At 45.6% G+C, this 13409-nt stretch overlaps 1 protein-coding gene across 4 annotated transcripts in view; it reads right to left on the bottom strand.

Moving 5' to 3' along the window:
- Positions 1-13409, bottom strand: part of LOC140735013 (tetraspanin-9-like) — a 161609-nt gene that overhangs the window by 30917 nt on the left and 117283 nt on the right. For all 4 annotated transcript variants that reach the window (XM_073059844.1, XM_073059845.1, XM_073059843.1 and 1 more), the window contains 3 exons: positions 6761-6862; positions 4530-4658; positions 4367-4450 (listed from right to left, as the gene is read on the bottom strand). In XM_073059844.1, the coding sequence (XP_072915945.1) occupies positions 4367-4450; positions 4530-4658; positions 6761-6862 (315 nt within the window). The remainder of the gene's footprint in view (positions 1-4366; positions 4451-4529; positions 4659-6760; positions 6863-13409) is intronic.

Here is a 13409-nt window from a genome sequence, read left to right as displayed (position 1 = left end):
TGTTGAAGACTGAGTGAACACATAGTCTTTGGGGTAACTGCAAGACTGTGGCTTTGCTGTTGCTTTGTTCATGCTTGAGTGTTCAGTGGCAGGTGCTGATGCTTTGTTTTTACCGGTGGGAGGAGGTGCTTGCTGCTGCTTACGCGCGAGAGGGAGGGGAGCTGAGGGGGACTTTGAGGTTCTAACATTTAACTGTCATTCATTCTATGAGGGCAGTCCTCTGTTTTCGTGGATGTTTGTGAAGAAAAAGCATTTCAGGATGTATATTGTATACATTTCTCTGACATTAAATGTACCTTTGAAACCTTTGAAGTACCCATTAAGTTCCTCTGCCATTTCTTTGTCCCCCATTACTACCTCACCAGTATTACTTTCCAGTGCTCCAATATCAACTTTCACCTCCCTTTTACTCTTTAAATCTCTGAAAAAATCTTTTAGTATCCTGCTTTATCATATTGGTTAGTTTGTCCTCATATTCCATCTTTTCCCTTCTTATAGCTATTTTGGTTGCCTTTTGTTGGATTTTAAAAACTTCCCAATCATCCAACTTACCATTCACTTTTGCTACCTTATATGCCCTTTCCTTAGCTTCTATGCAGTCCATAACTTGCCTTGTCAGCATGGAGGCCGACCGCTGCCATTTGAGAACAACTTCTTCTGTGGGACATATCTACCCTGTGCCTTGTGAACTATTCCCAGAAACTTCAGCCATCTCTGCTCTGCCATCATCCCCACCAGTATCCTCCTCCAATCCACCTGGGCAAGCTCCTCTGTCATGCCTCTGCAATTTCAATTATTCCATTGCAATACTGATACATGTGACTTGTGCTTCTCCCTCTCAAACTGCAGTATGAACTCAAACATATTATGATCACTGCCTCCTAAGGAAGGGTTCCTTTACACTAAGCTCCGTAATAAGATCTGGGTTATTACACAGCATGCAATCTAAGATACCTTTCCACAAGTAGGCTTAAGCAGAAGCTGTTCTAAAAAGCCACCTCCAAGGTATTTAACAAATTCTCTCTCTTGTGATTTGACAACAACCTGATTTTCCCAATTCCCCTGCATATTGAAGTCCCCCATTACAATTGTGTCATTACTCTTATTACATGCCTTTTCCAGCTCCTATTATCATCTCCACCCACACCTTGGCTACTATTTGGATGCCTATATATGATTCCCATATTGATTTATTTTACCCTTGCAGTTTCTCAACTCCACCCACAAAGATTCAACGTTCTCTGACCCTATGTCACCTCTTTCTAAAGATGTAATACCATCTCTTACCAACAGAGCCACACCACCGCCTATGCCTTCCTGCCTGTCCTTTCGATACAAAGTATATCCTTTGATGTTAAGCTTCCAACTGTGGCTTTCTTTCAGCCACAACTCATTGATGCCCATGTCGTACCAACCAATCTCTAGTTGCGCCACGAGTCCATCCATCTTATTTCGAATGCTACGCGCATTTAAATACAGCACCTTCAGTCCTGCATTCTTCACCCTTTTGAATTTTGTCTCTGTGGTACAATTTAACTCTTTGTTCTGTCTGCACTTGTACCCAGTCATTGGCTTGTCCTTCCTTACACTCATGTTACACGTTTCACCTACTTGTAAACCTGTTGCCTCAACCTTAGCTCTGTCATTCTGGTTCCCATCCCCTGCCATATTAGTTTAAACCACTCCCAACGGCTCTTGTAAACCTGCCCGCAAGAATATTAATCAAGTGCAACGTGAAAGACTGGCTGAGGACAGGATTTTGGTGAGCTGCTGTTGGTAGTCTATGCCCCAGTAGAGGTGATGGGCTTAAGGAGAGGAAACAGATAGAGGTTAAGATGTCTGGACCAATAGCCTGTGCTATTTCCCTGGTCCGTCATGCCCAGAGTAGGATTTCGGGGGAGGGGGGAGGGATGGTTTATCAGAACAGACCACGCTGAAATGTTAGCGGCAAGATCAGTATTGGGAAGTGGCCAGACATGATCCCACTAAATGATGGCGTGGTAAGGGGAGATGTTTGAGGATTGGGAGCTGGGGCAGGGATAAGTCTGTGAGGGGAGGGATCTGCAGAGTATTAGGGGTCTCTGCACATAAGGGGCTAACAAAACAATTTCAACCTCCAGGTCCACTGTGCCAAGACATCTTGTTGCACTGGAGCCGTCTAGACAACCAGACATTGAGAACAGACTGGAGTCACGACAGCTAGGCACTGAGAACAGTCCAGAGTCTAAACACCCAGACACTGAGAGAAGACCTGAGTCCAGACAGCTAGGCACTGAGAACAGACTGGAGTCTAGACAGCCAGACACTGACAACAGACCAGAGTCCAAACCATAAGACCATAAGACAAAGGAGCAGAAGTCAGCCATTCGGCCCATCAAGTCTGCTCCGCCATTTCATTATGAGCTGATCCAATCTCCCCTTTAGTCCCATTCGCCCGCCTTCTCAACATAACTTTGATGCCCTGACTACTCAGATACCTATCAATCTCTGCCTTAAATACACCCAGTGACTTGGCTTCCACTGCCACCCATGGCAACAAATTCCATAGATTCACCACCCTCTGGCTAAAAAAATTTTTTTGCATCTCTATTCTGAATGGGCGCCCTGCAATCCTCAAGTCATGTCCTCTCATACTAGACTCCCCCACCATGGGAAACAACTTTGCCACATCCACTCTGTCCACGCCTTTCAATATTCAAAATGTTTCTATGAGGACCCCCCTCATTCTTCTAAACTCCAAGGAGTACAGACCAAGAGCGGTCAAACGTTCCTCGTATGTTAACCCTCTCATTCCTGGAATCATTCTAGTGTATCTTCTCTGAACCCTCTCCAACGTCAGCACATCCTTTCTTAAATAAGGAGCCCAAAACTGCACACAGTATTCCAAGTGAGGTCTTACCAGTGCCTTATAAAGCCTCAACATCACATCCCTGCTCCTATACTCTATTCCTCTGGAAATGAATGCCAACATTGCATTCACCTTCTTCACCACCAACTCAACCTGGAGGTTAACCTTAAGGGTATCCTGCACGAGAACTCCCAAGTCCCGTTGCATCTCAGAACTTTGAATTCTCTCCCCATTTAAATAATAGTCTGCCTGTTTATTTCTTCTACCAAAGTGCATGACCGTACACTTCCCGACATTGTAATTCATTTGCCACTTCTTTGCCCATTCCCCCAATCTATCCAAGTCTCTCTGTTTCCTCAGCACTACTGGCCCCTCCACCTATCTTTGTATCATCAGCAAACTTAGCCACAAAGCCATCTATTCCATAATCCAAATCACTGATATACAATGTAAAAAGAAGCGGCCCCAACACAGACCCCTGAAGAACACCACTGGTAACCGGCAGCCAACCAGAATGGGATCCCTTTATTCCCACTCTCTGTTTCCTGCCAATGAACCAACACTCTATCCACGTATGTAACTTTCCCGTAATTCCATGGGCTCTTATCTTGTTTACCAGCCTCATGTGTGGCACCTTGTCAAAGACCTTCTGAAAATCCAAATACACAACATCCACTGCATCTCCCTTGTCTAACCTACTTGTAATTTCCTCAAAAAATTGCACTAGGTTTGTCAGGTAGGATTTTTCTTTAAGGAAACCATGCTGAGTTCTGCCTATCTTGTCATATGCCTCCAGGTACTCCGTAACCTCATCCTTGACAATTGACTCCAACAACTTCCCAACCGATGTCAAGTTAACAGGTCTATAATTTCCTTTTTGCTTCCTTGCTCCCTTTTTAAATAGCGGAGTGACATTTGCAATCTTCCAGTCCTCCGGAACCAGGCCAGGATCTATCGACTTTTGAAAGATCATTGCTAATGCCTCCGAAATCTCCACAGCTACTTTCTTCAGAACACGAGGGTGCAATCCATCTGGTCCAAGAGATTTATCTACCCTTAGACTATTCAGCTTCCTGAGTACTTTCTCTGTCGTAATTGTGACTGCGCATATTTCTCTTCCCTGACACCTTTGAATGTCCGGTATATTGCTGATGTCTTCCTCAGTGAAGACTGATGCAAAATACTCGTTCAGTTCCTCCGCCATCTCCTTATCTCCCATTACAATTTCTCCAGCATCATTTTTTATCGGTCCTATATCTACTCTCATCTGTCTTTTACTCTTTATATACTTGAAAAAGCTTTTAGTATCCTCTTTGATATTAGTTGCTAGCTTCCTTTCATAGTTCATCTTTTCCCTCTTAATGACCTTCTTAGTTTTCTTCTGTAAGCTTTTAAAAGTCAAGACAGCCAGGCACTGAGAACAGACTAGAGTCTAGACAGCCAGACACTGGGGAATAGACTGCAGCCTGGGTCTCAATGGGCTCCGAAGATGGGTGCCCCTTAACGAAACGTCCTTACCTGGATCAACACGATGCATACCCCAACTGAGCTGAGAACAACCGTCTGCTGTTCAACAAAGGCCTCGATCTTATCATAGCAGCCCTGAAACACAAGAGGGGAATGTTACTGGTGTGTCATTTAGCACAACAGAAAGTGTTCTTGGGTTCGTTACAGAACTAACCTTGGTGAACCACTTGCTGGGATCGCCCTGCCCACAATTCTGACTGTACTCCTGACAACAGGAGTCAGGAACTCTAGTCCCCTCGCTGGCAAACCAGTCAGTGGCGTTGTCTACTCCACAACACTCGTACTGTGAGAGAGGCAGACAGGTCATATGGTCTTAAGAAACATAAGGCAGTGAGGGTACGGACAAGGGGAGACTGAGAGAGAGAGTGTGGGAAAGAAGAGATGGAAAGGGCATAGGGGACAAGGAGAGGGAAGAGGAGAAGGGTTGGAGGGAGAGGGGAGAGGGCACAGGCAGGATGGAGGACACTGTACTGACATAGATCACACATTCTGGAAACACTGTGTCCACACTGACCTGATTCACACCATACATCCCAGATACACCGTGTCCACACTGACCTCATACACACCACATCCCAGATACACCGTGTCCACACTGACCCCATACACACCACATCCCAGATACACCGTGTCCACACTGACCTGATTCACACCACATCCCAGAAAAACCGTGTCCACACTGACCCCATACACACCGTACATCCCAGATACACCGTGATCACACTGACTCCATACACACATCCCAGATACATCATGTCCACACTGACTCCATACACACCACATCCCAGATACATCATGTCCACACTGACTCCATACACAACACATCCCAGATACACCGTGTCCACACTGACCCCATACACACCGTATATCCCAGATACACCGTGATCACACTGACTCCATACACACATCCCAGATACATCATGTCCACACTGACTCCATACACACCACATCCCAGATACATCATGTCCACACTGACTCCATACACAACACATCCCAGATACACCGTGTCCACACTGACCCCATACACACGGTACATCCCAGATACACCGTGTCCACACTGACCCCATACACACCGTATATCCCAGATACACCGTGATCACACTGACCCCATACACACCACATCCCAGATACACCGTGTCCACACTGACCTGATTCACACCATACATCCCAGATACACCGTGTCCACACTGACCCCATACACACCGTATATCCCAGATACACCGTGTCCACACTGACCTGATTCACACCATACATCCCAGAATCACCGTGGCCACACTGACCCTATACACACACCGTACATCCCAGATACACCGTGTCCACACTGACCCTACACACACTGTACATCCGAGATACACCGTGTCCACACTGACCCTACACATACCGTACATCCGAGATACACCGTGTCCACACTGACCCCATACACACCACATTCCAGATACACCGTGTCCACACTGACCCCATACACACCACATCCCAGATACACCGTGTCCACACTGACCCCATACACACTGTACATCCCAGATACACCGTGTCCACACTGACCCCATACACACCGTATATCCCAGATACACCGTGTCCACACTGACCCCATACACACCACATCCCAGAAACACCGTGTCCACACTGACCCCATACACACCGTATATCCCAGATACACCGTGTCCACACTGACCCCATACACAACGTATATCCGAGATACACCGTGTCCACACTGACCCCATACACACCGTACATCCCAGATACACCGTGTCCACACTGACCCCATACACACCACATCCCAGATACACCGTGTCCACACTGACCCCATACACACCGTATATCCCAGATACACCGTGTCCACACTGACCCTACACACCACATCCCAGAAACACCGTGTTCACACTGACCCCATACACACCACATCCCAGATACACCGTGTCCACACTGATCCCATACACACCACATCCCAGATACACCGTGTCCACACTGAATCCGTACACACCACATCCCAGATACACCGTGTCCACACTGACCCCATATACACCGTATATCCCAGATACACCGTGTCCACACTGACCCCATACACATCGCCTACGTCCCAAGGGTGGGGGAGTTTGAGAGTCACATTAGGTGTGGGGGAGAGGGAGTCAGGATGAGGGGTGGGGGTGTGAGGGTCAGGATGAGGGGTGGGGGAGTGACAGAGTCAGGACGAGGGGTGGAGGGAGACAGTGGACAATGGGTGGGGGATTAAGAGCATCAGGACAAGGGATGGGAGGAGTGAGAGTTAGGAATAGGGGTGGGGGAGTGGGAGTATCAGGGTGATGGGTAGGGGAGTGACAGAGTCAGGACGAGTGGTAGGGGAAATGGGTGGTATTTGAGGAAAGTGTATTATATCACTGTACCTACCTCGTTCTGAATGATGTTCCAAGCGTTGGTCAGGCCGACGTTACCTTTCGTGTTGTAGAGTGACAGCCCTATCTTTAGGTCCTTCCGGGCGTATTCTGCCACCTGTAGAAAGCACCAACACCTCAGCACAACCAGAGACACAGACATATAATCTCTGGTCAGAGCACACTGCAGCGTGCCAAAACAAACACACACACACAGACATACACACACACTTACACAAACACACAGGCGCACACACAGTTACACCAACAGACACACACGTGTACACATATAGACACACACAGTCCCCAGTAACAGCACATGGCATCGTGCCAACACACCCACCCTGCTAGTAATGGCCTAATGAACAGTGCCAATACACAGCAAAGACCAGCAAATGGCACAGCACTGTACGAGGGGTGGGGGAGTGGGTGACATGTGGTGCAGACGCAGGCCTTTTGGCCCAGACTAGTCCCTGATGATCACCTTGCCCATTAGCTAGCTCTAGTATGCATTGTGGAAGTGTTTTTGATATTATTGGATATAAATGGAAACAAGAAGGGGTGGGTCTAGAAAGTGGGGGTCTCTGAGGCCCCAGACTGTTTAGAGACACAGAATTGGAATTAAAGAGGATTCTGGCAGAATGGCACAAACGGATGCAGTGGGCTGTTAACCTATGTACTGGTCAAACCAGACTAGCTCCAGTACTATGGGTGTTGGGGGGTTAGATCCAGGGGTGAGCTTGTGGATGTTCTCTGAATAACACACACAGAAGTACAGAAAACACAGAACCTACTCTACAAACTGCCTAGAATTTCCATAAAGCATAGGTAGAAAACATCCACAAACCCAACCCTGGATCTAACCTCCCAACATCCATAGTATTGGAGCTCGCCTGGTTTGAGCAGTACATAGACTAACAGACAGAGAAGTAGCCTGGAGAACGGGCCATCGCAGACTGGGTATTGTGACCAGGCTGGTAATGAGTAGATGGGCCAAACTGCCTCCTTGTGGTCAGTCACCACAATGTGCTAGAACCGCTCTCTGCTGGTGTGTGCTGTTCATATACTGCCCATCCACACTTTCAAAGAGGTGTTTTACACAGGCACTGAGGCTGGTAATCTGTTTGTAGAAATCCAGCCGTGTGTGGATGAAGCGTCTTGTGAGATTACTCCTGGCAGCAACGAGAAGGTCAAGGGCTCAGCGCAGGACAGACTGATCCCTCCTTACAGCTGATAATCTGCCACCATCTGCTCTATCAGATGGAGCCAATCACTGTTCCCCTGATTACAAGGACAACCTCAGCTGACAATCAAACTTACAGGAATAATGAGGACAGCCTTTTGCATTTGAAACATCTTATCAGGGTCTGAATCAATATTATCCATATACTGTTGGGGAAGTCCAGAATGAGGGGTCACAGTTTAAGGAAAAAGGGGAAGCCTTTTAGGACCGAGATGAGGAAAAACTTCTTCACGCAGAGAGTGGTGACTCTGTGGAATTCTCTGCCACAGGAAACAGTTAAGGTCGGTTCATTGGCTATATTTAAGAGGAAGTTAGATATGGCCCTTGTGGCTAAAGGGATCGGGGGTATGGAGAGAAAGCAGGTACAGAGTTCTGAGTTGGATGATCAGCCATGATCATACTGAATGGCGGTGCAGGCTCGAAGGGCCGAATGGCCTACTCCTGCACCTATTTTCTATGTTTCTATTGTGTGTTGGGTTCAATACAACATCCTAGTCCAAACCATGGAGGGTATCTTCCTGAATTCCCACATCATAGGCGGATTCCCGCATCCCAGTGTTGAAAACTCAAAATTCCCAATTCAGGAACTCCAATGAAAGGGCTTATCACCAACTGGAAGGTGACAAGAAAGGGAAGAGGTTCAAACTTCAGGATGGTTTCATACCTTCTGTCAAAGGCATTACTGGCACTGGATGATTGAGTTAGAAGGAAAGACCACACAGGCTGGGTCTGTTTTCTCTGGAGTGACCTTATTTTCTATGCATCCTAATATCTCTTCTGCACCCTCTCTAAAGCTTTGATGTCCTTCCTACAATGAGACAACCACAACTGAACACAATATTCCAAGTATGGTCTAACCAGGGTTTAATAGAGCTGCAACCTCTTGATTCTTGAACTCAATCCTTCGACAACACACCATACACCTTCTTAACCATCCAGTCAACTTGTGTGGGAACTTCTGAGATCTGTAGATGCGGTCCCCAAGATCCATCTGTTGCTTCACATTGCTAGGAATTCTGTCAATAACCTTATATTCTACCTTTGTTCAATCTTCCAAAAGTGTACTGCTTCACAGTGCTTCCTGTCAATATCCTACAGTAACCTACAATAACCTTCTACACTAACAAAATGCTAGAGGAACTCACCAGGTCAGGCAGTATCCATGGAGAGGAATAAAGAGTCACCATTTTGGGTTTTGGTGTGAAACTCTCTATCAATGAGCACATCATTCCTCAGGTTGGGCATCAAGAACAGTTCACAATACTCTGATAGAGAGAGTGCACAAAGGATTCAGTAGGAAAGGGCACAGATGATGAGTGGAGTGGAGGAATTGAAAGGAGATCTGACTGGTAGGTTTTTCCTGCTAGAGGGTGTGGGTCATATCTGTAGGAGATGCTAGGGGAGGTATGACCTGTTTGAAAGTGACGGGTTCCACCTGAACACAAGGGGGACCGATACTCTCGTGGGCAGGTTTGTAAGAGCTGTTGGGAAGGGTTTAAACTAATCTGGCAGGGGGATGGGAACCGAAGTGAAGGGATTCAGGATAGGAAGGATGGTAAAAAAGCAAAGATAGTGTGCAGTCAGACTGTCAGGAAGGTGATAGGATAAAACTGAAGCCAGCAGGGTGAGTATCAGTGCATCATGGATGCAGAAACAAAAAGGGTAGCAAATACAGTACTCAAAGTGTTGTAGCCCACCAGGCTTGCTGCTCACATTCGTATAGGGGAATCAGCTTTTGACCCCACCAAACAGGGTATTCAAGTTTGGGTGGATGCCGTGTAATGTACCCCAGTACAAACCCACAATGCGAAATATCAGACAGTACACAATATGCGATTAAATGATTACACTTTATAACTCTTACTTTGACTATGTGGTTAATACAGAAACAAAATATAAAAGAAAAAGGTGCCACTTTTATTAAATAGTTCATGCACAAAATCATTGGCGCTCACGCCTCAGGTATTCCTCCATAAAAGACCTCTGCCAAAATGTCACTGACCCCCGGACCCTCAGATTCCAATCTCTGCCGTCTGGTGGTCTACCAGCGCTCTCCACACACATCCTTCCTCTTCCTTCTCCAACGAAAGCCCACAAAAAGCCCCGGTTCCCAGACACACAAGAAAGAATATTTCTCCCCATTGGATAACTCTGAATACCAAAGTCGCGTTAGCTCTAGTCATAACCCAAACTTCGCAGCTACAGGGAAACCATTACCTCAGCAGTTAACATTACAAAACAGTCATTATATGTTATATCTCAATGCATTGAGTATAAGAAATAAGGTGGATGATCTTGTTGCACTATTACAGTTTGTCAGGTATGATGTTGAGACCATCATAGAATCGTGGCTGAAGGATGGTTGTAGTTGTGAACCGAATGTCCAAGGTTGCACATTATATTGGAGGGATAAGAAGATAGGCAGAGGTGGTGGCGTGGCTCTGTTGGTAAAGAATGGCATCAAATCAGTAGAAAGATGTGACATAGGATCGAAAGATGTTGAATCCTTGTGAATTGAGTTAAGAAACTGCAAGGGGAGAAGGACCCTGATGGCAGTTACATGCAAGCCTCCCAAGAGTAGCTGGGATGTGGACCACAGATTACAACAGGAGATAGAAAAGGCATGTCAAAAGGGCAATATTATGATAGTCATGGGACATTTCAATATGCGGGTCAATTGGGAAAATCAGGTTGGTAATGGATCTCAAGAGAGTGAGTCTGTTGAATACTTACAAGATGGCTTTTTAGAACAGTTTGTCGTTGAGCCCACTGGGGGCTCGGCTACAGTGGATTGGATGTTATGTAATGAACCAGAGGCGATTAGGGAGTTTCAAGTAAAAGAATCCTTAGGAGGCAGTGATCACAATATGATTGAGTTCAACTTGAAATTTGATAGGGAGAACGTAACGTCTGATGTAACAGTATTTCAGTAGAGTAAATGAAATTACAGTGGTACGAGAGAGGAGTTGGCCAAAATAAATTGGAAGGAGCTGCTGGCAGGGATGTCAGCAGAGCAACAATGGTGTGAGTTTTGGGAAAAATGAGGAAGGTGCAGGATACATGTATTCCAAAAACAAAGAAATACTCAAATGGCAAAATAGTACAACCATGGACGACCAGGGAGGTCAAAGCTAATGTAAAAACAAAAGAGAGAACATACAACAAAACAAAATTATTGGGAAGACACAGGATTGGGATGCTTTTAAAAACTTACAGCAAACAACTAAAAGAATTATTAGGAGAGAAAAGATGAAATCTGAAAACAAGTTAGCAAACAATATCAAGGTAGATAGAAAAAGCTTTTTCAAGTATGTAAAAAATAAAAGAGAGATGAGAGTGGATATAGGGCTATTAGAAAATGAGGCCGGAGAAATAAACAGGGATAAGGAGATGGCAGATGAACTAAATGAGTATTTTGCATCAGTCTTCACTACAGAAGACACTAGCAGTGTGCCAGATGCTGAAGGGTGCATGGGAAGAGAAATGGGTGCAGTTACTATTATAAGGGAGAAGGTGCTCAAAAAGCTGAGAGACCTAAGGGTACATAAATCACCCAGACCAGATGAACTGCACTCTAGGATTCTGAAAGTGGTAGCGGTAGAGATTGTGAGGGCATTAAAAATTATCTTACAAAAATCATTGGACTCTGGCATGGTGCCAGAGGAATAGAAAACTGCAAATGTCACTCCATTCTTTAAGAAAGGAGGAAGGCAGCAGAAAGGAAATTATAGACCAGTTAACCTGACCTCAGTGATTGGGAAGATGTTGGAGTCAATTGTTAAGGATGAAGTTATGGAGTACTTGGTGACACAGGACAAGATTGAACAAACCAGCATGGTTTCCTTCAGGGAAAATCTTGCCTGATGAATCAGTTGGAACTCTTTGAGATTACAAGTAGGATAGATTTGGGCTTTCAGAAAGCCTTTGACAAGGTGCCACACATGTGGATGCTTAACAAGCTAAGAGCCCATGGTATTACAGGAAAGTTACTGGCACGGTTAAAGCATTGGCTGATTGGTAGGAGGCAGCCAGTGGGAATAAAAGGATCCTTTACTGGTTGGCTGCCAATGAGTAGTGGTGTTCCGCAGGGGTCGGTGTTAGGACAATTTCTTTTTATGCTGTATATCAATGATTTAGATGAAGAAATAGAAGGTTTTGTTGCCAGGTTTGCAGATGATACGGAGACTGGAGGAGGGGCAGGAAGTGTTGAGGGAACAGGTAGGATGCAGAAGGCCTTAGACAGATTAGGAGAATGGACAAGAAAGTGGCAAATGAAATACAATGTTGGAAAATGCATGGTCATGCACTTTGGAAGTAGAAATAAAAGTGCAGAGTATATTCTAAATGGGGAGAAAATTCAAAAATCTGAGATGCAAAGGGACTGGGGAGTCCTTGTGCAGAACAAACTAAAGGTTAACATGCAGGTTGAGTCAGTGGCGAGGACAGTAAATGCAATGTTAGCATTCATTTCAAGAGGTCAAGAATACAAGAGCAGGGATGTGATGGTGTTGCTTTCTAAGGCACTCGGGAGGCCTCACCTTGATTATTGTGAACAGTTTTGGGCTCCTCATCTTAGAAAAGATATGGTGACATTGGAGAGGGTCCAAGGGAGGTTCACAAGGATGATTTGAGGAATGAAAGTGTTATCATACGAGGAATGTTTGATGGCTGTGGGTCTGTACTTACTGGAATTCAGAAGGATGAGGGGCGATCTCATTGAAACCTTTCTAATGTTGAAAGGCCTAGACAGAGTAGATGTGGAAAGGATGTTTCCCATGATGGGAGAGTCTGGGACAAGAGGGCACAGCCTCAGGATAGAGGGGCATCCATTTAAAACAGATGCAGAGAAATTTCTGGTGAATTTGTGGAATTTGACACCACAGGCAGCTGTGGAGGCCAAGTTGTTGAGTGTATTTAAGGCAGAAGTTGATAGCTTCTTCATTGGACATGACATCCCCTGAGAAGGTGAGAAAAGGGTCAACCATGATTGAATGGCGTAGCAGACTCGATGGGCCAAATAACCATATAACAATTACAGTACGCAAACAGGACATCTCGGCCCTTCTAGTCCATGCTGTACGCTTACTCTCACCTAGTCCTACTGACCCGCACTCAGCCCATTACCCTCCATTCCTTTCCTGTCCATATATCTATCCAATTTTACTTTAAATGAAAATGACAAACCTGCCTCTACCACTTCTACTGGAAACTCGTTCCACACAGCTACCACTCTCTGAGTAAAGAAATTCCCCCTCATGTTACCCTTAAACTTTTGCCCCCTAACTCTCAACTCATGTCCTCTTGTTTGAATCTCCCCTACTCTCAATGGAAAAAGCCTATCCACGTCAATTCTATCTATCCCCCTCATAATTTTAAATACCTCTATCAAGTCCCCCCTCAACCTTCTACGCTCCAAAGAATA

Source organism: Hemitrygon akajei, chromosome 10, assembly GCF_048418815.1.
Source record: "Hemitrygon akajei chromosome 10, sHemAka1.3, whole genome shotgun sequence".
Classification (NCBI taxonomy): Eukaryota; Metazoa; Chordata; class Chondrichthyes; order Myliobatiformes; family Dasyatidae; genus Hemitrygon; species Hemitrygon akajei.
This window is presented reverse-complemented; position numbering and strand designations above follow the sequence as displayed.